This window comes from Schistocerca gregaria, chromosome 1, assembly GCF_023897955.1.
Source record: "Schistocerca gregaria isolate iqSchGreg1 chromosome 1, iqSchGreg1.2, whole genome shotgun sequence".
Classification (NCBI taxonomy): Eukaryota; Metazoa; Arthropoda; class Insecta; order Orthoptera; family Acrididae; genus Schistocerca; species Schistocerca gregaria.
In genome coordinates, this window is record NC_064920.1 from 1,193,346,532 (window position 1) to 1,193,371,807 (window position 25,276).

Genomic DNA, 25,276 nt, shown 5'->3' on the forward strand with positions numbered 1-25,276 from the left:
TACTGAGCACATTAACCAGTTGTCAGAATGCGTGTGCAAATCCGTTAAGTTGAGTGATCTTGACAGACGGCCATAGAAGAGGATTATGACGAAAAATATACATTTAGTTGGCTTAAAGGAAGAAAGGCCCATCATATGTGTATGTGCGTGTGCGCGAGCTCATATGTGTGTGTGTGTGTGTGTGTGTGAGAGAGAGAGAGAGAGAGAGAGAGAGAGAGAGAGAGAGAGGAGGGGTGTGGGGGAAGCATACATCACAGTCTGACCAAAAAACGTTAAACAATCGTGACTGTCAGCATTTTGCCATATCTCTCAGTGAGAGAATGCACTATAATCGTAAAACTGAGTCCTTCTGCGTCATGGTGAGGATGCAGTTATGATCCTTGGAACATGCAGATAAATTTATCATCTCTTTAAGCGTTCATCACTCGAATCTCAAGTAACATCACCTTATTCTGCTTTCAAGTTCATTCATTAATGCAAATAAAAATTTTTATTCGTTAGTAAATGCAAGTATCTGTCAAATTTTTTCCTTATTCCACATCATTTAGGACTATTTTACTTAGGTTCTGCAAAGGAACATCGGAATATCAGTTACTTTCTAAATACGTGTTACATAACCCTACCACCCGCCCTGCCCTAATCTCTCAGCTTTACTTTCGCCAGTACCTTATCTCCTACCTTCCAAACCTCATATCTTACGCAAAGGTCCCAGGTTCGAGTCCCAGGCCGGCAAAGAGTTTTAATCAGTCAGAAAGTTTCGCATCAACGCACACTCCGTCGTAGAATGAAAATTCATTCCGAATTCCTGTAACGTATATGTGTTTTTCTGACTTTTTTGACCTAATCGAGAGTTCATTTAGTGAGTTAATTAAAAAGTTTTGGACATGTAACGACATAATTTATCTGTTACGTGTATCAGTGACGTAGAGCCCCAGTGGGATAACAGTGATTACAGTATACAGAAGAAATGGCTGCCACTAATCGAAAAGGACTCCACAGGGACCGGATGCTATTTAATAACACTCTTCATTACAATGTGAGGAGTACAGACGCGTTTTCAGCTTTCAGAAGGCAACTGAAACAATACTTGATTCTAATCCATGTAGGGTTCCAGAATACTTACACTCAAATCGAGACAGCGAAAGATTAATTGTATCCACATTGTTATAATTGCTGTCACATCATCCAAATACTTGTGTTATGTGTGTGTGTGTGTGTGTGTGTGTGTGTGTGTGAGAGAGAGAGAGAGAGAGAGAGAAAGGGGGAGCAGAGAGAGGTGGGGAGAGTTAGTGTTCTATTCTTATACTCTAGTTTTCTATTCATGCTTACGACCACGGATTTTTTATAAAGAAGACCAAGGAATATGGTAATGATCAGTTACATGTTACTGAATTTATTGGTGTACTGGGTGATCAAAAAGTCAGTATAAATTTGAAAGCTGAATAAATCATGAATAATGTAGATAGATAGGTACAAATTGACACACATGCTTGGAATGACATGGGGTTTTATTACAACCAGAAAAATACAAAAGTTCAAAAAATGTCCGACAGATGGGACTTCATCTGATCAGAATAGCAATAATTAGCATAACAAAGTAAGACAAAGCAAAGATGATGTTCTTTTCAGGAAATTCTCAATATGTCCGCCATCATTTCTCAACAATACTGTAGTCGAGGAATAATGTTGTGAACAGCACTGTAAAGCATGTCCGGATTTATGTTGAGGCATTGCCGTCTGATGTTGTCTTTCAACATCCCTAGAGACGTCGGTCGATCACGATACACTTGCGACTCCCCAAAGCCAATAATCGCACGGAGTGAGGTCTGTGGACCTGGCAGGCAAAGTATGACGAAAGTGGCGGCTGAGCACATGATTATCACCAAACGACGTGCGCAATAGATCTTTCATGTGTCTAGCAATATGGGGTGGAGCGCCATCCTGCATAAACATCTTACGTTTCCAACAGGTGTTTATCAGCCAGGCTGGGGATGATGCGATTCTGTAACATATCGGCGTACCTCTCACCCGTCACGGTAGCAGTTACAAAACCAGAATCACCCATTTCCTCGAAGAAAAAAGGCCCGATAACGGTAGATGTGGTAAATCCAACCCATACCGTGACTTTCTTGTCATGCAATGGAGTTTCCACGGCAGTTCTAGGATTTTCGGTAGCCCAAGTTCTGCAGTTGTGGGCGTTGGCTGACCCTCGGAGCGTGAAATGTGCTTCATAGGTCCACAACACGTTATTCAACCAATCGTCATCTTCCGTCATCTTTTGAAACGCCCACACCGCAAATGCCCTCCGATACACTAAATCGCCGGTTAACAGTTCATGACGCCGATGGATTTTGTACGGATAGCATCGGAGGGTACGCCTAAGTGCCAACCCAACAGTAGTGTATGGAATGCCGGTGCGACGTGCGATTGCACGAGCGCAGACTTCCCCGTGCATAGACGAACCCAGTACTCTCCATTTCTTCCTGAACTGTCTCAGCAGCATTACGCCTTGTGCTCGGTCGGCCACTACGGGGTCTATCGTCGAAACAACCCGTGGCTTCGAACTTCGAAATTATTCTCGCCACAGCTGCATTTGTCAACAGACCTTTACCCGTTCGAATCCCCTTCCTATGGCGATAGGATCGTAACGCTGAACTAGCACATTCCCCATTCTGATAATACAGCTTCACTAAAAGCGCCTTTCCAGGTAACGTCAACATGCTGCGACAGCTGGCGCATCTGATTCTCTCTCTCTCTCGTTATAGCTCCTTTTATACACGATTGTCATGCGCAGTCACTGACGTTTTGCTGTCCAGAGCCATCTGTTGGACATTTTGTGAACTTTGTTTTTTTTTGTTGTTGTAATAAAACCTCAAGTCATTCCAAACATGTTTGTACCTCTCTATCTACATTATTCCGTGGTTTATTAAGTTTTCAAATTTATACTGACTTTTTGATCACCCGGTATGTGTAGCACTGATTTATACACTTATATGTATTGTGTTAATATAGAAACCTTTGTGAATCATGTTTTAATTTCGAATTGCTGATTTATCCAATAGAGTGTAAAATGATCAGTGGACAAGAGAATTACCGCCTTACTTCCAATATTTCTGTGTCAGGAAGTTTGTTCGCAGCACACAGGCCACTTCCGATGATCCTTTTAACAACTGTTGTGTATAGCGGCTAGCGTCCTTACCTGCTTCGGTGGCGACCCCAGTGCCTGCAGCTTAGCTCGCCGCGGCGTGATGTGGGCCTCTCCCAGCGACTGCTTGCGGCCTTCTGGGCTGGGCGAGGTGTGCAGGACTCGTCTCCCCCCCGCGCTGCACTGCGGCTCTTGTGCGCAGACGGCCTTTTGGGTTCTCGAGGTCGCCTGGAGGACGGGTCCAGATTCATTCACACTGGCTGCCCCGGAAATCCGGAAGCGTGCTGCTGCCTGCTCGTCCACCTGATCAGACACACAGAGAGCCCCGGCTACTCGCCCCGGCACTCGCACGGCAAGTTGCATCTGGAATAGCAGCGCTAATACTGGAATTAAAGGAAAACATGGAAATACCAAAAACACGAGACATACCACGTCTAATAAGGCGTAGGAAAACCGTTGGCATCGAAAATAGCGTCCAGTCCTTTCGGAACGGATAAATGTAAGTCTCGTATGTTTTTCAAAGGAACCTAATACCGATCTTCCTGCAGGGTAGATGGACAACGATCACGCTCTCTTACTTCCAAAGTACGCCACAAAGTATCAATTATACTGCGGTCTGGTGGCTGTGGTGACCAGGAGAGATGGTTTAAATGGCTCCGAGCACTACGGGACTCAACTGCTGTGGTCATCAGTCCCCTAGAACTTAGAACAACTTAAACCTAACTAACCTAAGGACATCACACACATCCATGCCCGAGGCAGGATTCAAACCTGCGACCGTAGCAGTCGCACGGTTTCGGACTGCGCGCCTAGAACCGCGAGACCACCGCGGCCTGCCCAGGAGAGATGCTACTATTTATCCTCGTACTCACAAAACCAGTCCTGGACGAAGCGAGCTGTGTGAAAAGGTGTCCTGTCGTCTTGGAACACGGCATAACGACTGGGGAACAAACATTGTACCGTGTGCCCGGGGGTACAAATGGTGGGGGTGTCCCTTCAACTGGTTGTCGTTTCGACCGGCCGCCCTGTCCACACCACGTACCAGATTATCCCGCGGCGGTCGTATTATCGTGCTCCACACTGCTGGTGGCTTGCCTGAATTATACATCTAAATATGCAAGCGGGCTTAGGGGAGCCACTCAAGTCAAGCACGCCATTGTCCTACGTCTGGTATGAACATCTATATTCTGAGACGATAAAAGAAAATCGCAGGTTGCACTGCTTACATTCTAAGTCATAAGTTTTGATGTCAACTTCTAGATGATTATCTGTGCATAAAATCACTTGGACGAGCGTACTCGTAACCGAACACGGCGCGAATGATTGTTGATGGTGCGAAGGCCGAATAATCGAAAGAAAGTTCTTACGCTTCTTTTGGTACCAGTCCTCCTTGACACTAGTAATGTTATAACAGTGTTCGTAAAGTTACTTCTTCAGTTCTCATTTCTCACTTGTACGAGCGTGCGCGGCTGATTGTTGATAATGCGGAAACGCGATGACCGTATGCACGTCCTCACGCTCGCTACAAGACACTGGCACTTGACAGCACTCTTTTATGGTAACTAATTTCTACTGATTCACATCAGTTCATTTTGAGAAACCGTACACGGCGCGGATGATTGATGCTGTGCGACACGCAACGAGAGGCTACACAAATACGTTATCGGCGGCACTGCTCTATTTTTTTAAATTACTTCTTGACGCACTTTCCTCTGAATGATTTCAGTATTTCATCACTTTACTGTAATAGCACTTGTAGCAACACTTCAACTTCCATACTAGCAATGCCTCTCACATGCAGAGCTACCCACAACACAACATAATATTTCCGTATGCCGTGCACAACTCAGCAAACGCGCTGCCCGCAAAGATACTCAGCAACCAAGCCAGCGATATCGCAGTACGCTTAAACGTGGGATGTACCTCAACAGCCAAAATCGTCACATAATCCTTGGCTGTAATGAGACTTGGCAGAGTAAACATGGGGGTCAGCGGATACCACGATACGGCTGCCCCAATCATCACCAAACAGTGTGAAACAAGAGTCATACCAAATGACTCTCATCCATTGTTTCACAGTGAAGGTTTTTCAGGTTTCGACATCACGTTTTCCTCTAACGGGACTTTGCATATGATGAGTAGTTTTCGAATTCCAACTCGCCCTGCATTTCCCTGTTTATGGAGCTCCCTTCGTGTCGTTTTGGTGCTGACAGGGTTCCCGAATGCGACATTCATTTCTGCAGTGATTTTTACAGCTGTCGTCCTCTTATCTTTCGTCACAATCCTCTTCTGTGTCCATCTGTCACGATCACTCAACACACTCTTTCTTCCGCGTTGTGACTTAGTGGATGATATTTTTCCACTTTCCCTATATGCGGTATGGATCTTTAATACAGTGCCTCGTGAAACGCCAAACACTTCAGCTCGAATGCTAACGGAAGCACGCACCATATGAGCACCAACAATTTGCCCACATTCGAATCCGCTCCGACAGCCGCGCTGGATTAGCCGAGCGGTCTGTGGAGCTGTAGTCATGGACTGTGCGGCTGGTCCCGGCGGAAGTTCGAGTCCTCCCTCGGGCATGGGGGTGTGTGTTTGTCCTTAGGATACTTTAGATTAAGTAGTGTGTAAGCTTAGGGACTGATGACCGTAGCAGTTAAGTCCCATAAGATTTCACACACATTTGAACATTTTTTCCGCTCTGACATAATGCAGTTACAACTCCTCAGAGAACTGTTTGAACCGGGACTGACACTTGCTACGTATTAGGAGACTGCACAGGTACCGTTTGTGGCCAAACACAACGGCGCAACGTGCAGGATTGGCCGGGATCTGCATTTATGTTCAAGCGTGCATCGATGTGCTTCCATACTCGTTGAATGCAGTGGCGTAACAGTAAAGTAGTAAAGGAGTTTTGCTATTTGGGGAGCAAAATAACTGATGATGGTCGAAGTAGAGAGGATAGACTGGCAGTGACAAGGAAAGCGTTTCTGAGGAAGAAAAATTTGTTAACATCGAGTATAGATTTAAATGTCAGGAAGTCGTTTATGAAAGTATTTGTATGGAGTTTAGGCATGTATGGAAGTGAAACGTGGACGATAAATAGTTTAGACAAGAAGAGAATAGAAGCTTTCGAAATGTGGTGCTACAGAAGAATGCTGAAGATTACATGGGCAGATCACATAACTAATGAGGAGGTGTTGAATAGAATTGGGGAGAAGAGGAGCTTGTGGCACAACTTGACAAGAAGAAGGGACCGGTTGGTAGGACATATTCTGAGGCATCAAGGGATCACAAATTTAGCATTGGAGGGCAGCGTGGAGGGTAAAAATCGTAGAGGGAGACCAAGAGATGAATACGCTAAGCAGATTCAGAAGGATGTAGGTTGCAGTAAGTACTGGGAGATGAAGAAGCTTGCACAGGATAGAGTAGCATGGAGAGCTGCATCTAACCAGTCTCTGGACTGAAGACCACCACAACAACAACAACAGTAAAGCGAGCAGCAGCAAGGCCGCATGCCCTAGGAGCCGTTTTCTGGGCGAGGGGGGGGGGGGGGGGGGTGCAGTATCGTGAGGGGCGAAATAATAATAATAATAATAATAAGGAAGGGCAAAAAGGGGATAAAAGGGAGGGTGGAGGAGGAGAGGAAGAAGAAGAAGAGAAAGAAATAGATTGGAGCTTGCAGAAATGGAAAGGGGGTGAAAATGTGTGGGACAAAATCGTGGTACGGAGAGCTATGTCTTGTTGTCGGATACCAGATGGAACGACTCTCGTTATGGCACATGAGCAGCAGATTTTGTTAGGTTGGCTGGGCTGCGTTGTTTAGGGGGAAAAGACCAAACAGCGAGGTCATCGGTCTCATCGGATTAGGGAAGGACGGGAAAGGAAATCGGCCGTGCCCTTTCAAAGGAACCAACCCGGCATTTGCCTGGAGCGATTCAAGGAAATCATGGAAAACCTAAATCAGGATGGCCGGACGCGGGAGTAGATTTTGTGATTGTTGTTTAGCTTTTTTGTTCGGCTTTCAGTGATCTGGGATATTTCCTGAATGATATTTTCACTCTACAGCGGATTGTGCGCTGATATGAAACTGCGACATTGTTGTTAGCAATGCAACTGTGGACTGCGTTTTTCCATGTTTTGAATTTCTCCACAAAAAAATCATTATTCAAGTATGTACCTGCTACCGTGTGGTAATGTAACTGTTGATATCAATAAACGGGTTAAGCAGAATTGAGGATTAATGTAATAAAGGAAAATTGTTGATTAGGGGTGCCGGGGGGGGGGGGGGGGCGACCGCAATTTCGAAATTTTCCCTTTGCGTCAGTAACACAAATTGCGCTGCTGCAGGCATTCCGCTAACTTACCGTAAACCGGACCGTCCGTTTATTCATTATTTTCTGTCAGATGATAAAATGATTAGGTTTTGGTCTTTGTCAGTATCGGTGCAAAATCATGAACGCCCAGAAGTAGGACAGGAGGGCCAAAGTTTCGCATCAGCAAATGATTTCAAAGAAGCTAAGAGCTTTCTCACTGAAAAAATTGCTGTCAGTTACTAAGTATTATTCATTTGAAGAATTTTGACGATGGTTGACGAAACATATCAGCGCTAAATGGTTGTAAAGGCTTCGCAACTATGAAACTTACCTGATGCTTTCACTAAATCGGACAATCAGCACCCAGTACTTTCCTGTAGCAAAGTCCCCCCCCCCCCCCCCCCCCCCCCCCCGGTAGCTGAGGGTCGGCGCGACAGAATGTCAATCCTAAGGGCCCAGCTTCGATTCCCGGCTGGGTCGGAGATTTTCTCTGCTCAGGGACTGGGTGTTGTGTTGTCCTAATCATCATCATTTCATCCCCATCGACGCGCAAGTCGCTGAAGTGGCGTCAAATCGAAAGACTTGCACCAGGCGGGCGGTCTACCCGACGGAAGGCCCTCGTCACACGCCATCATCATCATCATCATCATCGTGTAACAAATGAGCAAAAACTGAAGCTTTCAAATTGTTCAGCAGCTATTAGTGTACTGTGCGATAACACTATTGCTGTTAAGTCACTGGAAAGACTAACAAATGTAAAACGTCTAGGAGTAACCATCTGGACCGATATGAAGTGTAACGACCAAATAAAATTAGTTCTAGGGTAAATCGATGCCAGCTGAAATTCATTTGAAAATTCCTATAGAAATGTTGAAGGTGGTATCCAACAGCATTTAAAATATATTGATTACAATTCTTAAATCTTATTTAGGCTTTATTCTGCACTATTACTTCCAAAGTGATCATCTTGGGAGCAAACGCACCTATCCCAATTTTACTGCCACTGTGGAACTGCATACTGGAACATGTGCTTGTTAAGGTGTGTGGTAGGCCTATTCTCTTTAAGATTATCCCCAGGATTTGAGATGGGGAGCAACTACCATTAATTTTGCAACAAAGGGTGAAATACTGTATTATTGATGTTTCAAGAGGAACAACTTTTCGATTTCACAGAAGGTAAAATGTTCAGGAGGAGCAAAAAACTTATACCACGTGAAGTATTTTATTATTGTTTTTGAATTTTACACAAAGTGTTCAGGTCCGATTGTAGGTAAAAATCTGCTTATTACAAAGTAATTTGAATGGCCCATTGTTCATGAGATGTGACATAATAAATACTGAAATCCATGAAAAACTAGCTTTAGCTTAAAACCAGAGCACAAATTGCCCAGTTTATATTCATCCACTGTTTCTTAATGAGAGCACTTAGCGACTTCCAACAAACTTATGCCTAATTTCAAACCTTTCCTGATCTTTCTTCTCGCTTACTTGCTTGAAGTTAAACATTTCATGTGTTATCGATAACTCATTTGTAAAGGACTCAGACGTTTGAAGCTGATTTATAATGGGAGTTCAATTCTTTAAAGAATTTTGGGTTTCTTAGTATAACATCCCATGAACACCTTGCCAGTCAGAGAAGCCAGAATTCCGAAATAAATGAAAAGTGCATTACCCTGGATTTCAAGAGGGAGCCTGTGCAGCACTGTGAATTAGCCACACGTCAGGTGCCTATCATGCTCTTGACCTATCTGATCCTTTTTCTTTAATGACTCAAAACTGTGTGTGAGTAATCCCGTTGCTCATATGTTTTGTGTTCCAGGGTTGCGGTAAGGCGATGCAGTAGCTGGCAGCCATGTCTTGGATAGAAGACCCGGGTGTCGATGTGTTCCGGGGCCTCAACCTGAGGGACCTGGGTGTCGACCAGGCGTTTGTCAACGTGACATCACAGATCAAAGGAACCGACAAACTCTACCTGTACTCGCTCTCCGAGGAGTGCTACAAGGTATTAGCTGCTCTCTTCATGCTTTACCCTCTCTTCTAGTTATCCAGTCCAGGGCCAGCCATACTGTGGCACTACAGAGAACATCACAGCTTCAGTCATTATTTGTTCATACATCATCCTTAAATGAAATGTTTTCATCAGTTCTCTAGTTTGTTTACTCATAGGTGACTCAGCTGGAAAGTTTAGGGAATGATGTTGTAAGCATAGGAGTCATGAGAACATCACAGCTTCAGTCATTATTTGTTCATACATCATCCTTAAATGAAATGTTTTCATCAGTTCTCTAGTTTGTTTTTCATAGGTGACTCAGCTGGAAAGTTTAGGGAATGATGTTGTAAGCATAGGAGTCATGAGTTTCTAACGTAATATTCTCAGGAAACAAGGGCCCGGGAGTAGACAACATTCCATTAGAATTACTGACGGTCTTGGGAGAGCCAGTCCTGACAAAACTCTACGATCTGGTGAGCAAGATGTATGAGACAGGCGAAATTCCCTCCGACTTCAAGAAGAATATAATAATTCCAATCCCAAAGAAAGCAGGTGTCGACAGATGTGAAAATTACCGAACTATCACTTTAAGAAGTCACAGCTGCAAAATACTAACGCGAATTCTTTACAGACAAATGGAAAAACTGGTAGAAGCCGACCTCAGGGAAGATCAGTTTGGAATGTAGTCGAATTAAATTGGGTGATGCTGAGGGAATTAGATTAGGAAATGAGACTTTTAAGTAGTAAAGGAGTTTTGCTATTTGGAGAGCAAAATAACTGATGATGGTCGAAGTAGAGAGGATATAAAATGTAGACTGGCAATGGCAAGGAAAGCGTTTCTGAAGAAGACAAATTTGTTAACATCGAGTATAGATTTGTGTGTCAGGAAGTCGTTTCTGAAAGTATTTGTATGGAGAGTAGCCATGTATGTAAGCGAAACATGGACGATAAATAGTTTGGACAAGAAGAGAATAGAAGCTTTCGAAATGTGGTGCTACAGAAGAATGCTGAAGATTAGATGGGTAGATCACATAACTAATGAAGAGGTATTGAAAAGAATTGGGGAGAAGAGGAGTTTCTGGCACAACATGACTAGAAGAAGGGATCGGTTGGTGGGACATGTTTTGAGGCATCAAGGGATCACCAATTTAGTACGGGAGGCCAGCATGGAGGGTAAAAATCGTAGAGGGAGACCAAGAGATGAATACACTAAGCAGATTCAGAAGGATGTAGGCTGCAGTAGGTACTGGGAGATGAAGAAGCTTGCACAGGATAGAGTAGTATGGAGAGCTGCATCAAACCAGTCTCAGGACTGAAGACCACAACAACATCAATATACAAGTAAGCATTAAGAAATAGGCTGATTTGGGGTGGCATGGATTCAAAAGCCCCTGGTATATTTCTGGAGGCATGTGACACAATATGTCTATGGACAGCTTTTGTAGTTCCCATAAATTACAGGCCATTCCATTTAGTTAGTTAGTTAGTTAATGTTCCATAGATCATTAGAACGATTCTTTTATCAAAATTTTGTGGAAAAAGTCAATTTATAGGATAGAATGTTACAATATTATGAAAAGGAAAGTTGCTACTCACATATAGCGGAGATCCTGTCGCAGACGGGCACAACCGAAAGACTGTCACAAATAAAGCTTTTAGGCAGTAAGGCCTTCATCAAAAATAGACGACACACACACACACACACACACACACACACACACTGACAACATACACACATACAAACGCAACTCACACACACATGACTGCAGTCTCAGGCAACTGAAAAAATGGTTAAAATGGCTCTGAGCACTATGGGACTTAACATCTGTGGTCATCAGTCCCCTAGACTTAGAACTACTTAAACCTAACTAACCAAAGGACATTACACACATCCATGCCTGAGGCAGGATTCGAACCTGTGACCGTAGCGGTCACGCATTTCCACTCTCCAGCGCCTAGAACCGCACGGCCACACTGGCCGGAAGGCAACTGAATCCGCACTATTTTTGATGAAGGCCTTACTGGCTGAAGGTTTTATTTGTGACAGTCTTTTTATTGTGCCTATCTGTGACTCAGTATCTCTGCTATATGGTGAGTAGCAACATTCCTTTTTGTTATATTGTTACATTCCATTCTGGATTTTCAATTTTCAATTTACAGGATACTTATACATGAGTAGTGTTAACATTAATGAACACATTATCATTTTGTTGCCACTTATCCAACTACACTTAAAACATTTAGAAAGAAGTTTTTTTTCTTTTGTTGTCAGATGATAGAGTAACATATCTGTTCCTTTGGGCTTGGATCAGGCAGATTTGGCGGCTCTCTATCATGTTCCTCGAACCACTGTAGTAAAAATGCGTCCTTGTGACAGTTGTTCGGCTCAAAGAAGGCACCTCTATTGAGGAAACATCAAGTATAAAGGGATGCATGGTGACTGCAGTAATGTTCACTTAGGTCTCACCTGTCATACTGTTTTCGGCTACTACTGTAGGTTCCACAGAAGCCCATGTGAATGCCACATGCATCATAATAGTGTCCACAATGGCCTACGTCTGTGGGATTGTGCATGTTTTTAGGAGCTATTTGCCTAGATAACAGTGTGTCCGTAGACAACCATCGACCTGGTGCAACAAGAAATGTGATTCATATGACAGCTGACATGTTTCCATTGATCCATGTTCATTGCAATCATAATGACAATGCTGTTGGATCAAGATGGGGGGAGGTAGGGGATCATCTGCTGTAGAGCCCTGTGTTCAGCAAAGATTGTGCTCCCAAATGATTCTTCCTGTACCTGCGTTGTATTCTGTCATCAGATTTACCATAGATAGCTGTCTATTTTCCTTTATAGAGCAGGAAAGCCTCCGACCTCCACGTTGTGTGATGGAATGTGGACATCGAACACCTTGTCACATACTCAAAGTTGCACTCCGTCTTCAGGCCCATCCAACTGCCATGTGATCCTCAGCTGAGGATGTGGATAGGTGTGGCGTGTCATCAGCACACCACTCTCCTGGTCGTTACGGTGCGTTACTTTGACCGGAGCCACTACTGTTCAGTCGAGTAGCTCCTCAATTTACATGACGAGGCTGACTCCACCCCGAAAAATGGCAACAGTACATGGCAACCCGGATGGTTACCCATCCAAGTGCCGGCCACGCCAGACAGCGCTTAACTTCGGTGGTCTGACGGGAACCGGTGTATCCACTGCTGCAAGGCCATTGCCCTCTCACAAATGAGAGCAACCAGAAATCAATTAAGGTAGCCTTGACAAATGTACCTCTCTAACAGTACCTGATTTGTGTCTGTGACGGTGCTTAGCCTGCTTTGTTTCTTCATTTGCCCCGGTGTCGATGTACTGGCTGAAAAATGGGTTGTGGAAGTGCAACTACTGTCTACTGTAAATGATGTAGCCAACAGATGCACAGTTGCGTTTCACAGTCTTTTACTTTCACTGTTCACCACCCTCCAATATTACACAGTCATATTGCCAGTGCAGTATTGCTTAACTTTCAATAAGCCTCATTAATAGGTTGCAGGTGATCATCCACATCCTGCTACAATAGTTTCCTGCTGAACGTCTACGAGCAGTAAAAACATAACCACAAAGTGAAGAATAGAAAGATACGTGTGGAGCAGACACTGTCATTGTTTTAACACATGGCCCATTGGTGTAACACTTATTTCACTGTTAAGTTGACATTAGATTAGATTTTAGATTAGATTAATACTTGTTCCATGGATCATGAATACGACACTTCATAATGATGTGGAATGTGTCAGGTTAATAAAAGATGTCTGTACAAGATATTACATTACACAAAATATTGCATGACACTAATGTTTAAGCTTTTTTTTCTTTTTTTCCCCTTAATTTATATCTAAAAATTCAGCCAATGAGTAGAAGGAGTTGTCATCTAGAAATTCTTTTAATTAATTTTTAAATGTTAGTTGGCTATGTCAGGCTTTTGATGCTGTTTGGTAGGTGACCAATGACTTTGGTGGCAGCATAATTTACCCCTTTCTGTGCCAAAGTCAGATTTAACCCTGCATAGTGAAGATCATCCTTTCTCCTGGTGTTATAGCTATGCACACTGCCATTACTTTTGAACTGGGTTGGATTATTAACAACAAATTTCATAAGTGAATATATATATTGTGAGGTTACTGTGAGGATCCCTAGATCCTTAAATAGATGTCTACAGGATGACTGTGGGTGGGCTCCAGCAATTATTCTGATTACACGTTTTTGAGCAATGAATACTTTTCTACTCAACGATGAATTACCCCAGAATATGATGCCATACGAAAGCAGTGAATGAAAGTAGGCATAGTAAGCTAATTTACTAAGATTCTTATCACCAAAATTTGCAATAACCCCAATAGCATATGTAGCTGAACTCAGATGTTTCAGCAGAGCATCAATATATTAGTTCCAGTTTAACCTCTCATCAATGGACACACCTAAAAATATTGAAAATTCTACCTTAGCTACAGACTTCTGTTCAAAGTCTATATTTATTACTGGAGTTGTGCCATTTACTGTATGGAACTTATATACCGTGTTTTATCAAAATTTAAAGAGAGTCCGTTTGCTGAGAACCACTTAATAATTTTGTGAAAAACATCATTTACAATTACATCACTTAGTTCTTGATTTTGGATGTTATTACTATAGTTGTATCATCAGCAAAAAGAACTAACTTTGCATCTTCATCAACGTGGAATGGTAATTCATTAATGTATATGAAGAACAGTATAGGCCCTAAGATCGAACCCTGTGGGACCCCGTACTTGATAGCCCCCCAGTTTGAGGAATCAGCTGTTGTTTTAACATTACATGAACCACTTATTTCAGCATTCTGTATTCTTCCAGTTAAGTATGAATTAAACTATTTGTGCACTGCCCCCCTCAAACCATAATTATTTAGCTTATCTAAAAGAATTCCATGATTTACACAATCAAAGGCCTTTTAGAGATCACAAAAAATACCAATGAGTGATGTCCGGTTATTCAGAGCATTTAATAACTGATCAGTGAAAGCATATATAGCATTTACTGTTGAAAAGCCTTTCTGAAAACCAAACTGACGTTTCATTAGTACTTTATTTTTACAAATATTGGAGTCTACTCTTGAATACATTAATTTCTCAAAAATTTTTGATAGAGCTGTCAGAAGAGAGATTGGGCGGTAGTTGTTGACATCCAACGTATCACCCTTTTTATGCAATGGTTTTACAATGGCATATTTCAGTCTATCGGGGAAAACACCCTGCTACAAAGAGCTATTACATATGTGGCTGAAAATCCTACTTATCTGTGGGGAACAAGCTTTAAGTACCTTGCTGGAAATGCCATCAATTCCACAAGAGCTTTTACTTTTCAGTGAGTTTATTATTTTACTGATTTCATAGGGAGAGGTTGGTGGAATTACAGTTGTTTCAAACTGCACAGGTATGGCCTCTTCTATTAGTAGCCTTGCCTCTTCTAGTGAAGATCTAGATCCTGTTTTCTCCACAACATTTAAAAAATGATTATTGAAAATATTTTCAATTTCTGATTGTTTGTTAGTACATTTGTCATTCAGTTTTATGGCACTAAAGTCTTCCTGTGCTCTTGGTTGCCCTGTTTCCCTTTCAATAATATTCCAAATTGCTTTAGTTTTACTATCAGAGTTACTGATCTCAGACGTGATACACATGCTTCTAGGCTTTTTAATAACTTTTCTTAGTACCACGCAACAGTTTTTATAATATTGAACAATTTCGGGGTCAGTACTCCCTCTTGCTTTTAGATGCAGTTCTCTTTTATGGTTGCAAGATATTCTTATTCCTTTAGTTAGCCAAGGTTTTTTTATGTTTTCTTGGAATTATGTTTAACTATTTTCTTGGGAAAACAATTTTCAAATACCCTTAAAAATGTATCGTGAAATAAGTTATATTTCAAGTTTGCACCGGGTTCCATATACACTTCATCCCAGTGTAGCTGCTTTAGGCTTTCCCTAAAGTTTGCAGTATTTATATTGTTAATTGAACGCACTGCTTTGAAAGTCTGATTTGATGTACTGCATGGAGCTATGTCATGTACTGTAACTAGCTGTGCACCATGATCTGAAAGACCATTCTCAACAGGATGAGCATTTATGTCCTTAAACTTATCTTGGTCTATAAAAAAGTTATCTGTCAATGTACTGCTGTTCTTTGTTATCTGAGTAGTAGAATCAATGACGGAGCTCAAATTAAATGAACTGAGTAATACTACAAGGTCATTCTACCTATTACACTCTTTCAGGGAATCAACATTGAAATCCCCACAAATGATAATTTGCTTCCCCTTGTCTGACAGATAGCACAACAAAGCATTCAAGTTTTCTAGAAATAGCTGGAAATTCCCTGAGGGGGACCTATACACTGTTACAATTATGAAAGTGTCATCATTTAGTTAAAGTTCAGTGGCACATGCTTCCGTATGTTGCTCTATACAATTTTTTTTAGTTTCTAAATTTTTTACACTGTGAAAGCTTTTGACATATATGGCAACTCCCCCTCTCATCATATTATCTCTACTTATATGTGCAGCTAATTTGTACCCATTGATGCTAACCTTTTTTGCATATCAGTGACAATGTGATGCTCAGACAAGCATAGTACGTCTATTACATTCTCAGTTTCTGTAACTTCTAAACAAAGCAAAAGCTCATCAATTTTATTCTTCAATCCCCCAATATTTTGATGACATATACTAACATTATTTTTCACTTTACTTTTGTGAGTATCTTGAACTTTTTTAACATCTTTAGTACTTGCCTGGCTGAGTTTCCCACTGGACACTGATCTTACACCAAAAACGAGTTTCCACCATGAGATGTAGTTCCTCCCCCCTTTAAATTTCCTGCTATCAGCCCAGCCAGTTTACCCTTCCCTTTGTTGTTGAGGTGTAGGCCATGTCTAGTATAGTTCCACCTTCAGAGTGAATCAACAGGAACCACACCAATGTGTGACCCTGCACCAGATCCAAGTAGCCGTTCCAACTCCAAATTAACTCTCCTGACAGAAGAGTTCAAATGAGGTCGGTCGTGGCGCTCCAGACCCGACGTAACCCAACTCTGGTATGACTCGATGTTGGTGCATTGTTGTTGTTCTAACTAACACAGGTTCCACGTCTGAAATTTGGGTGTGGACTGACTGTTTCCTGACCAAAAATTGGGCCCTTACATATCATCTCAATAATAGTGCTGAAACTATATTCTTCGAAATTTAATGTACAAAAATTACAATTAAAACTTAACTAATTCGATTAACTGAATACATTGGAAAAATGGTTCTTTTTAACAATTTTTCTTCTGCAAGAGTTAGTCCGAATTATTTGTTTAAATCATGAAATTAACAAATATAAGTATGGAAACAATACTTTTGACAAAACTGTTAATTACTTTGGAATTAATGAAGGGATGGTTTTGCTAACATGTTTTTGAATAGAGCCAAATAGATACTTTAAGATTACTAGTATTTTGTCTTCCAAATGTTTATAATTAGTACAGAATTTATATTTGTTTGTAAGTCAACAATAGAATTTAGGCTACAAAACACTTACTGGTTTCACCCTATAACAAAAGATACTAACTAGGAATAGTCAAAATAAATTAGAAAATCCATTACATACATAAAACTAAGCACAAAATTAGATCTGGTGTTAAATTCTTTAAAACTGAGGGCCAACCTTTCTCTTATATGAAAATGCAGAGTATACTTGCGTATGCTAATGGTAAATAGCTAAAAAATACGTGACTTGTAAATACTGTTTCTTTATGTATTACTAGCTCGTATCTACACTTATTTTTTTTTTCTTTCCTGTAATTTTGTAATAGGCCAATTTGAGAGTTTTATTCCTGATGAAGGCACTCATAGCAGTGCTGGTTCAAAAGATTCCTTTTTTGTTACTGAGGGCTGCTATTGCTGTTAATTTTACTTTGTAAATAGTCACTGACCACGCAGCCATGTTCAAAATTTTATGTACAAATTAGATTTGTGTCAGACACACTTTGGTCTCTGCTGTGGTCTGGACATAGATGCATGATCTGTTGGTAGCACATAAGATAAGTTTCAATGGTCGGAGTACAGGGAGGAACCACTGAAGCAGGGGTGACACAGGAGTCCAGACTGGTGTCAGTGGAGAAGTGTTCCTCAGAAACGTAGAGCTGGCCATCAGATAGTGTGGTGGAAGGAAATGTCTTTATTGAAGATAGGCACCGTATGGAGCCGTCACAAGCCGGTATGTGCAGGGGGATGGCAGTTCCTTGCCATGTTGCCAAATGTGTGGTGGAACCAATAGAGAGGATAGGAGGGGGTGGGGGGGGGGGGGTGGCAGGTGGATGGTGCTGCCTGCACCATCCATTGAGCTTGTGTGTAAGTCTGTCACATGCTTGGAAGAGGCTTTGGTTAGAGTTGTAGAGCCTCAGGGAGCTTGCACCGGTAGTGCTAGTGGCTGTGCGCCAGGTGGCATCATGGCACTTTGAAGTGCTGTGCACATCCTTGTGTGGCCTTTGCTAGCTATGGGGAAGTTGCAGTGTCGCTTGCCTTGCCCTCAGCCAATGTGCCTGACATAGGTAGTAAATGGCGGTGGTGTATGATCTTGTAAGCTTGGTCATCAAAACAGAGTTTTAAGTCCAGATGATTTGAGGAGTAGGAAAGTATCTGTAGTTGAAGCCCGTGTGGCAGCTTGAACAACCATAGAGTCCACAGAGTGTCGTCTTTCATAACCTCACGAGCTACTAGTGCCCATAGATGATGCCAGAGTTTTGAAGGTGATATCATGCTTAGTTGCTCTTCATGGAGTATATGCTGTATCACCTTGGTCAGAGAGTGTGATAGGCTTTCAATAACAGATGACTTAGCTGTGGTGTACTTGTGTGATGGAGGCCCCATGCATAAGTTATTTATGAGAACCATGTGATCATGGAGGTGGCTTATTAGACAGATGATCCTTGCATTCTGTCATTATCCTGTGAATGTCCAGTTGCAAACCAAGTGTTAGAATTGTTTATCTGAAGTTGAGGTAACTTTGGAAACTTTCCCATTGGAACATACTGCATCATTGTAGGCTGCCTGAATTGGATGAGGTGCATAGACTGAGGAGTACATCGGAGCATACTCCTGCTTCACAGTTCTGTGCTGAAGTGAACTTGACTATCAGAAAGTCTTTGTGTATGGATCGACTATGCCATGTGTATTTCATGCCATTGCATACCAGACATTAAGCTAGTTGTTAGTGGTCAAATGCAAGTGCGTATTTTCACATTCACTCATACTCTGTGTCAGTAAAAGCATCTGTACTTCACTGTCAAATGTCAGTGGGTGCATAGGCAACACATGATAAGATTTATCTAGCAGCAGGCATTCCATTGTCCATGTTAGCATATGCACAAAGGACCCCATGTACTGGGCGGTTATAATCAAACTTTCCTATTTAACACATTACAAAATGGAAGCTAATTACCATATACGTATCAGACTTGGTGGCATTAATGTCAAGAACATGGGAAAGAGAAATAATGCAGAATCAATTAAATTGGAACACTTTTCATGTGCTGCTACAGTACATTATACCATTACATACCAGTACCATTACTCCCACAAAAGGAGTGTGGCACCTGTCATTGTCCAGTAATGTTTGAAAGTGAGATTGTAATCTGCACAGAAGAATGAATCATGTCCATGTGTACGCTGGGTTCCTTTCTTGATATGCTGCACTTCATATCAACATATGTATGAACATTCCTCTGCTAAATCCTATCCTTCAGGTAGCCCCACAACCAGAAATCACAGATAATTCAATCATTTCTAAATGTGTTTCGGAGAAGAAGGTGAACTTCACGAGCAATGTGCCCTGGGGTCCCATCTTGCATGAAAACTGTTGAGTTGATTGCATCTCTCTCCTGTAGGGTGAGTATGACATGCCGGTGAAGCATATCACAGTAATGCTGGCCAGTCACATTCCATGTCTTTCGTTCTTGAACACCAACCTGTTCAAAGAACAATGGGCCAGTCATGAACGTAGCCTGATGCCACACTATACAGTGACACATTCACCATACAGAGGAACTTCATGAACAGTGACTGGAGCTTGAAATCTCCACACTCAGCAGTTCTGTGTGTTCACCTGTCGGAGAAAAATAAGCTTTGTCTGTCCATAGGGTGGTCCAGGGCCAGTCCTCATCAACTTCAATCCTTGCAATAAAGTGGGGAGCAAAGTCAACATGTTGCTGTGCATCCTGTGGTGCAAGCTGCTGTACAATATGGATCTTGTACTGATACCAATTGAAAATGGTTCAAAGCACCTTCTGTACAGTGGATCATGGTATGTTTAACTGTCATGACACAGCATGTGCCGTGGTTGATGATTGGAATTGCACACAGTGTTGTGTGCCATAGCAACGACGATTTCATCACCTTCCTATGGTGCAGCCAGCCATTGGCCTCTTCTCGGAGCAACACCCAGTACTCCATTTGATTCAGACTTCTTCATCAAGCTTCACACAGCAGGTGGAGAAAGAGGACCCTTCCATAATCTTTTCAGCCAGTGGTATTCTTGAGGTGCAGCTGCAGCATTACTGTTGTTTTGATAGTAGATCTTCACCATTAATGCTCAGCTCCTTTTGTCCAAGCTCATGTTGACATGTGAACAAGTGCACTGCGACTGGTCATGAATCATGATGACTGATCACCGCATTTGGTGGTTGTAGTTGGAACTGAATTGTGGCACTGTGTTGCTTGGAAATTGTGCACCCCATACTCTGGACATTAGTGCTATCAAGTTTGGTACTTGTACAGTAATTAGTTTCCATGTTATAATGTGCTGATTAGGGAAAGTTTAATTAGAACCATTTGGTACATGATGATCAGAATCCAATTCAGAGTCACCAAAGTGGTTTCTGCTCCTAATGTGATGATGATAAACATGCAAACCAATAAATATCTTGAGACACACACCAAGTAAACAGGGAACAGAACTGTTCGAGTCAAGAAACTTAGTTTCACAAAGTGTAAAGTTCACTCTTCTGGGTTCATAGTCGCCACACTCTATTGCTTGCTTTGAATGTTATCAAACAGTTTGCATTTGAACAGGAGTAGCAAGTGGTACAAACTCAGCATACCATGAAACATTTTAATTCTATAATCTTTTGTGTCCCACTGTTTAGGTTCACATGTCTTGAGCAGTAAAAATGGGTCAGTATAAGTAAAGCAACAAAAGCCTTAATTTCAGCCACATCTGTCTCTTTGGTATTTGATTTCCAGGCAAAATTCCCTGAAATGCTTCTTATGTTCCCTTAAGTATATTCACATATTTTTTCCCCTCCATCAAAAAACAAAAGGAAGCACTCTAGGATCAATTTTGTAATTCTGACTGCATGTCTCCACTTGATGAGGAATAGTATGTGGTATTTTGATATTGTGTCCTTACATTTCTTGATGGAGTGTTCTTCATCCATTTTGTTCATTTGTCTTTTTCCTTGCAGAAATTGTTATTTTCAAAACTTATTTCATTATAAGGTGCAGTAACTAAATAATACACAAAACTGATCCAAGTGACGTAATGATAGCTTTAATCATAGCCTCTGAACAATAAGCCTCTTGGGATTCTACAAGACACAAAAACACTGATGTGTGCAATAGAGACATGAATCACATAGAGAGATTCAGTCAGCACTGCTCCAAGCATATATATGTGCGAGTTGCCAGCAGACAGTGTGGGGGAGAAGGACACCATGCACATGCCTCCAATGGGCAGCCTCCAGAATGGATATCAAGATGAGTACATGGTCCCCAGTACATAATAGTGTTAGGAGACTGTTGAAGCACTTTGAAGCTGGGAATATGATCTCATAGTGGTCACCCTGAACTGCTCCCATGATATGCAACAAGAGAGAATTGATGAGTTCATTACAGAAGACAGACTAGTCTCTGTGAATGAAATTGCAACAAAATTTGGGACATGAGACAGCGTGCTGGAGGAAACAGTTTAAAGCCTGGCTTATGGAAAAAATTTATGCCAATTGGGTCTCATATTTATTGGACACAGACAATGAAGTTCAGAAGAGAACCATCACCCCAAAGCCTTCCTCAGAAATTTCAAAATGAGTGTTGTGACGGCTGATGAAAGTTGGTTCCATCATTATGAGGCTGAAACAAAATGTCAGATTGTGGAATAGCTCTGTTTGTATTTGCTATAAAAATAAAATAAAAAAACGAGAAGAGCATAATCTGCTGGGAAAGTTATCACCAACCACTTCTGGTATAAAAAAGGTTACATTCTGATTATTTTTAGTATGATGATGCTTGGTCTCACACTGCTCATGTAACTGTGGACACAAGTGGGACATGCAAGAGGGAAAGTGTTCTGCACCCTGTCATCAATCCCACTGTGGCACCCACTGACCACCACCTATTCAGTTCTAGTGATGAATAGCTGTGAGCCTAGCACTGCAAGATGCTTTAGATATCTCAGAAGTAGTGCGTAGTGTGTCAGTGCCTGAGGGGAGCCAGAATGATCTTGTACAGCAAGCGTTACAGATTTACAGATTGCTGGGAAAAATATGTGAGAAGAAATGAAAACTATGTTGAGAAATGTCATAAAAATCTGTACATGGTGTGCATAATTTGTCTAAAAAATAAAAATTTATACAACAGTGAATTGCTCATCACTTACATTATGATCCTTGTATACATTATGGCTCTTTTTACTATGGTGGCTCTCTTCGCTATGGAAAATAGTGAGACTATCTAATATCACTGCTTTTATGAATCATTTCATTATTGTTTCAGTGTCCATTCACCCTCCTAACTGATCCCAATAAACCTCAAGAGCCTTTGAAAATTTCCACCCAAAGAAGGTACACATGGAGGGTACTTACCAATGTTGTGGGCAATGCTCTTCCTGCTTCAGATTACAGGTAAATATGATTTTGGATACTAGCATCATTTTGTCTCAGTACATACAGAAATCACATACAGTGCTTTCTCCTGTTTGGATGTAGAACAGTTAAATTTTTCAGATGTTTTCCATCCATTTTTTGTAAAACAGCAATACAGTCATAACAACAGAGTACATTCATAAATAATTTGTTGTAAAGATCAGTATATTTTTGCCTTTTATGTATGTAATAAATTGTAGAACAATTTTGCAGAATTAAGAACTGTTTCAAACACAAGGATAAATACATAAGAAGCAGAAGGTTCAAACCAAACTATGGATACTTTTGCTGAGTGAAAGATGATCTGTATTTATTTCAGTTATGAGAAATGCCATAGCACATTTTTGGAATATATTGTAAATTAGTATCAACTGCAGAGTATATGTCAGATTTTCACAGCTGAAGGTTGCTGATGAGAATATTTAAAACTGGATGATTTCATGCCTTAGACAGATCATTTTCTTGCTTCTGTTACTGTACTTTTATTTGTAATAAATTTTGATATATTCCCATCACTTGTCTTTATTCCTACTTATATGTATACCTGCTTTCAGTCTTTTCTTTCCATTTATGAACAACATAATAATTCTTAATCATGACTACTGCACCTTTGAGGGACAGACTTAAAGAAAAATCAAGAGGATGGTTGTTGGAATTGGAATGGTGTTATCCTATGCCAGCTTGTAATGGACTGCATGATACAGACTTCCATCAACTCCCAGAGGCACTGCCACCAGGATCAGTAAAGATTCACAAATAATATTTTTTGACTCAGACTTACAGTGAACATGATCTCCTCCAATACCTACTACTCCTTTTCTCAGTGCAGATTCACCTGATCCTTCTCCAAATCCTAACCACACACCTGAGTTTTGATGTCAGTCTCATTGAAGCTCATATCCAAACCTTAGCCAAACCAGCCTATAAGCAAAAATGTCTCCATTTTGACAACTGCCATCTCTTCCACCTCAAAACACTCCCTCGTCTACAGCCTAATCACTTGTGCCAAGCATATCTGAGTCCCTCAGTGTCTATATCAACAACCTCTTGCAGGTGCTCCTCTCCTTCTTTCACTAACGTATTTACCACTTCCAAAAACATCAAGAAGCATCCATCTTCTCAATCAGTTGGGCCTGTCAGATCTGACATATAACTCTGGCCCCCTCCCCCCAATTGTTTGTGACTTTTCAGTGTCAAACCATGAAATGAAATTGTCTCTCCCTGATATTCCTTCCATACAATCCAAGGCTGCCTTCCATTACCTTCTAATAACTACAGCATCCTTGTAAATCCATGTGTCGTTCCCAAGTTACTATTTTGACTCCAAGGTTCCTATCGGTACAGTGATTCTTGCTGTAAAACCTGTTTTGTACAGCCATCCATTACCATTTACTGCAGCTACACCACTGCAAATTTGTACAACATCAAAGGCAGAGCAATATGTGAAGCCATGCAATTTGTTTATGAACTGCCATGTGTTCACTGAATGGAATTTCATACAGGAATGACCACCTCTAAGCAGGAAGAATGCATGAATGGAAACAGAAGAGATGTCCACTTTTGGGGACAGCCACCGCTCAGCTGCTGAGCATCATCTACGCCATGACTCAACAGCTTCTACTATACTCATCCACTACTAGTTTCCCCAAACTCTCCAAGTGGGAACTTGTTCCCCAATATATTCTATCATCCCATTATGCCTTTCTTGGGCATCTTCTTGATGAGCATGCTGTGGGCACACTCATCTCATCAGGTGGCAAAGCCCATGTACACAGGGCCGTACACGTATGTTTCTGATATTATGAACACTCAGGCACCCTATCTCGTCTTGTCTGGCCTCCTGAATCACTCGATCTTAATCCCATTGAAAATATCTGGGAATATTTGCAATAGCTGGTGAAATGTAGCAACCAGCATCCCTTAATCATCAATGAATGGCTTCAACTGAATACGGCATACCCAGAGAAACATGTGGACCCTCCTCCTTGTCAAACTGAGGCTGACATCAAGGCCAGTGGTGACATCACACAGTATCAGCATTATGTCTCCTAATGACTAGTTTTTTGTCCAGTATGCTTATTTACAGTGATGTCATAAGAATGATCAAAGAATGGATTACGTGCATACTGTACTAACAGAAGGCTTTCAACAGTGTGCATTGTTGTTCTTTATGATGAGAAGAAGGAACCCAGCTCCATTGGTACAGATCATAAGATACTTGTAGTAGTGAATGGAAGACATTTTATTTGCTCATTGTCATTCACAAGTAGTGTTCTGTAGATATATTTTACAAGATTTTATAAAATAAATACTTACATGCAGAATTTGCAACAGTTACACTGACTTAAAATCACGAACTTTTATTCTCAGTGCAGTTCTGTGCGAGACGTCTGCAGATCTCGGAGAATTTGGAGTGTACGAGCTGCAGGTGAAGCCTCAGGGTGGCAATTCGTCTCAAGCAACATGTGAGGTGCACACCATACTGGAACCAGTCAACATTTATCTACGTGAGTTTTACACATTATCCAATTTCATTTGTTAAATTCTCAGACTTGTCAATAAAATTTAGATTGTTAACTGCAAAGAAATAGAATGTTGGATTTGATGCAGTAAACAACAGTAAAGAACAATTTGATCTTTATACAGATGAAATGATACAATTTCAGAGACTTTACTGGCCTCATACAGGTATTATTTTATGTTTATAGACTGAAGCAACAAGTGAAAATTTGTACCAAGACTGAGAATCAAAGCCAGGTTAGGCAGGTGCAATAGCTACTAAGTCACATTGCATAGTTGTTCACACAACTGCACAGATTACCCTGGCATGTCTCCCTCCTCAGTTCAA

General features: G+C 41.4%; 2 protein-coding genes and 1 pseudogene across 3 annotated transcripts in view; 1 reads left to right on the plus strand and 2 right to left on the minus strand.

The window, feature by feature from the left end:
• The window catches only part of LOC126284583 (caspase-1-like), a 398,664-nt gene extending 395,369 nt beyond the window's left edge, over positions 1 to 3,295 (minus strand). The window contains exon 1 of the mRNA XM_049983680.1: positions 3,200 to 3,295. The gene's annotated coding sequence lies outside the window, so the exon portion shown is untranslated. The remainder of the gene's footprint in view (positions 1 to 3,199) is intronic.
• Positions 1 to 25,276, plus strand: part of LOC126284570 (heparan-alpha-glucosaminide N-acetyltransferase-like) — a 353,817-nt gene that overhangs the window by 215,689 nt on the left and 112,852 nt on the right. For both annotated transcript variants that reach the window (XM_049983590.1, XM_049983597.1), the window contains 3 exons: positions 9,281 to 9,463; positions 22,280 to 22,407; positions 24,799 to 24,935. In XM_049983590.1, coding sequence (XP_049839547.1) covers positions 9,314 to 9,463; positions 22,280 to 22,407; positions 24,799 to 24,935 — 415 coding nt within the window. In that variant the 5' untranslated portion in view covers positions 9,281 to 9,313. The remainder of the gene's footprint in view (positions 1 to 9,280; positions 9,464 to 22,279; positions 22,408 to 24,798; positions 24,936 to 25,276) is intronic.
• Positions 12,566 to 12,683, minus strand: LOC126288633 (5S ribosomal RNA; annotated as a pseudogene).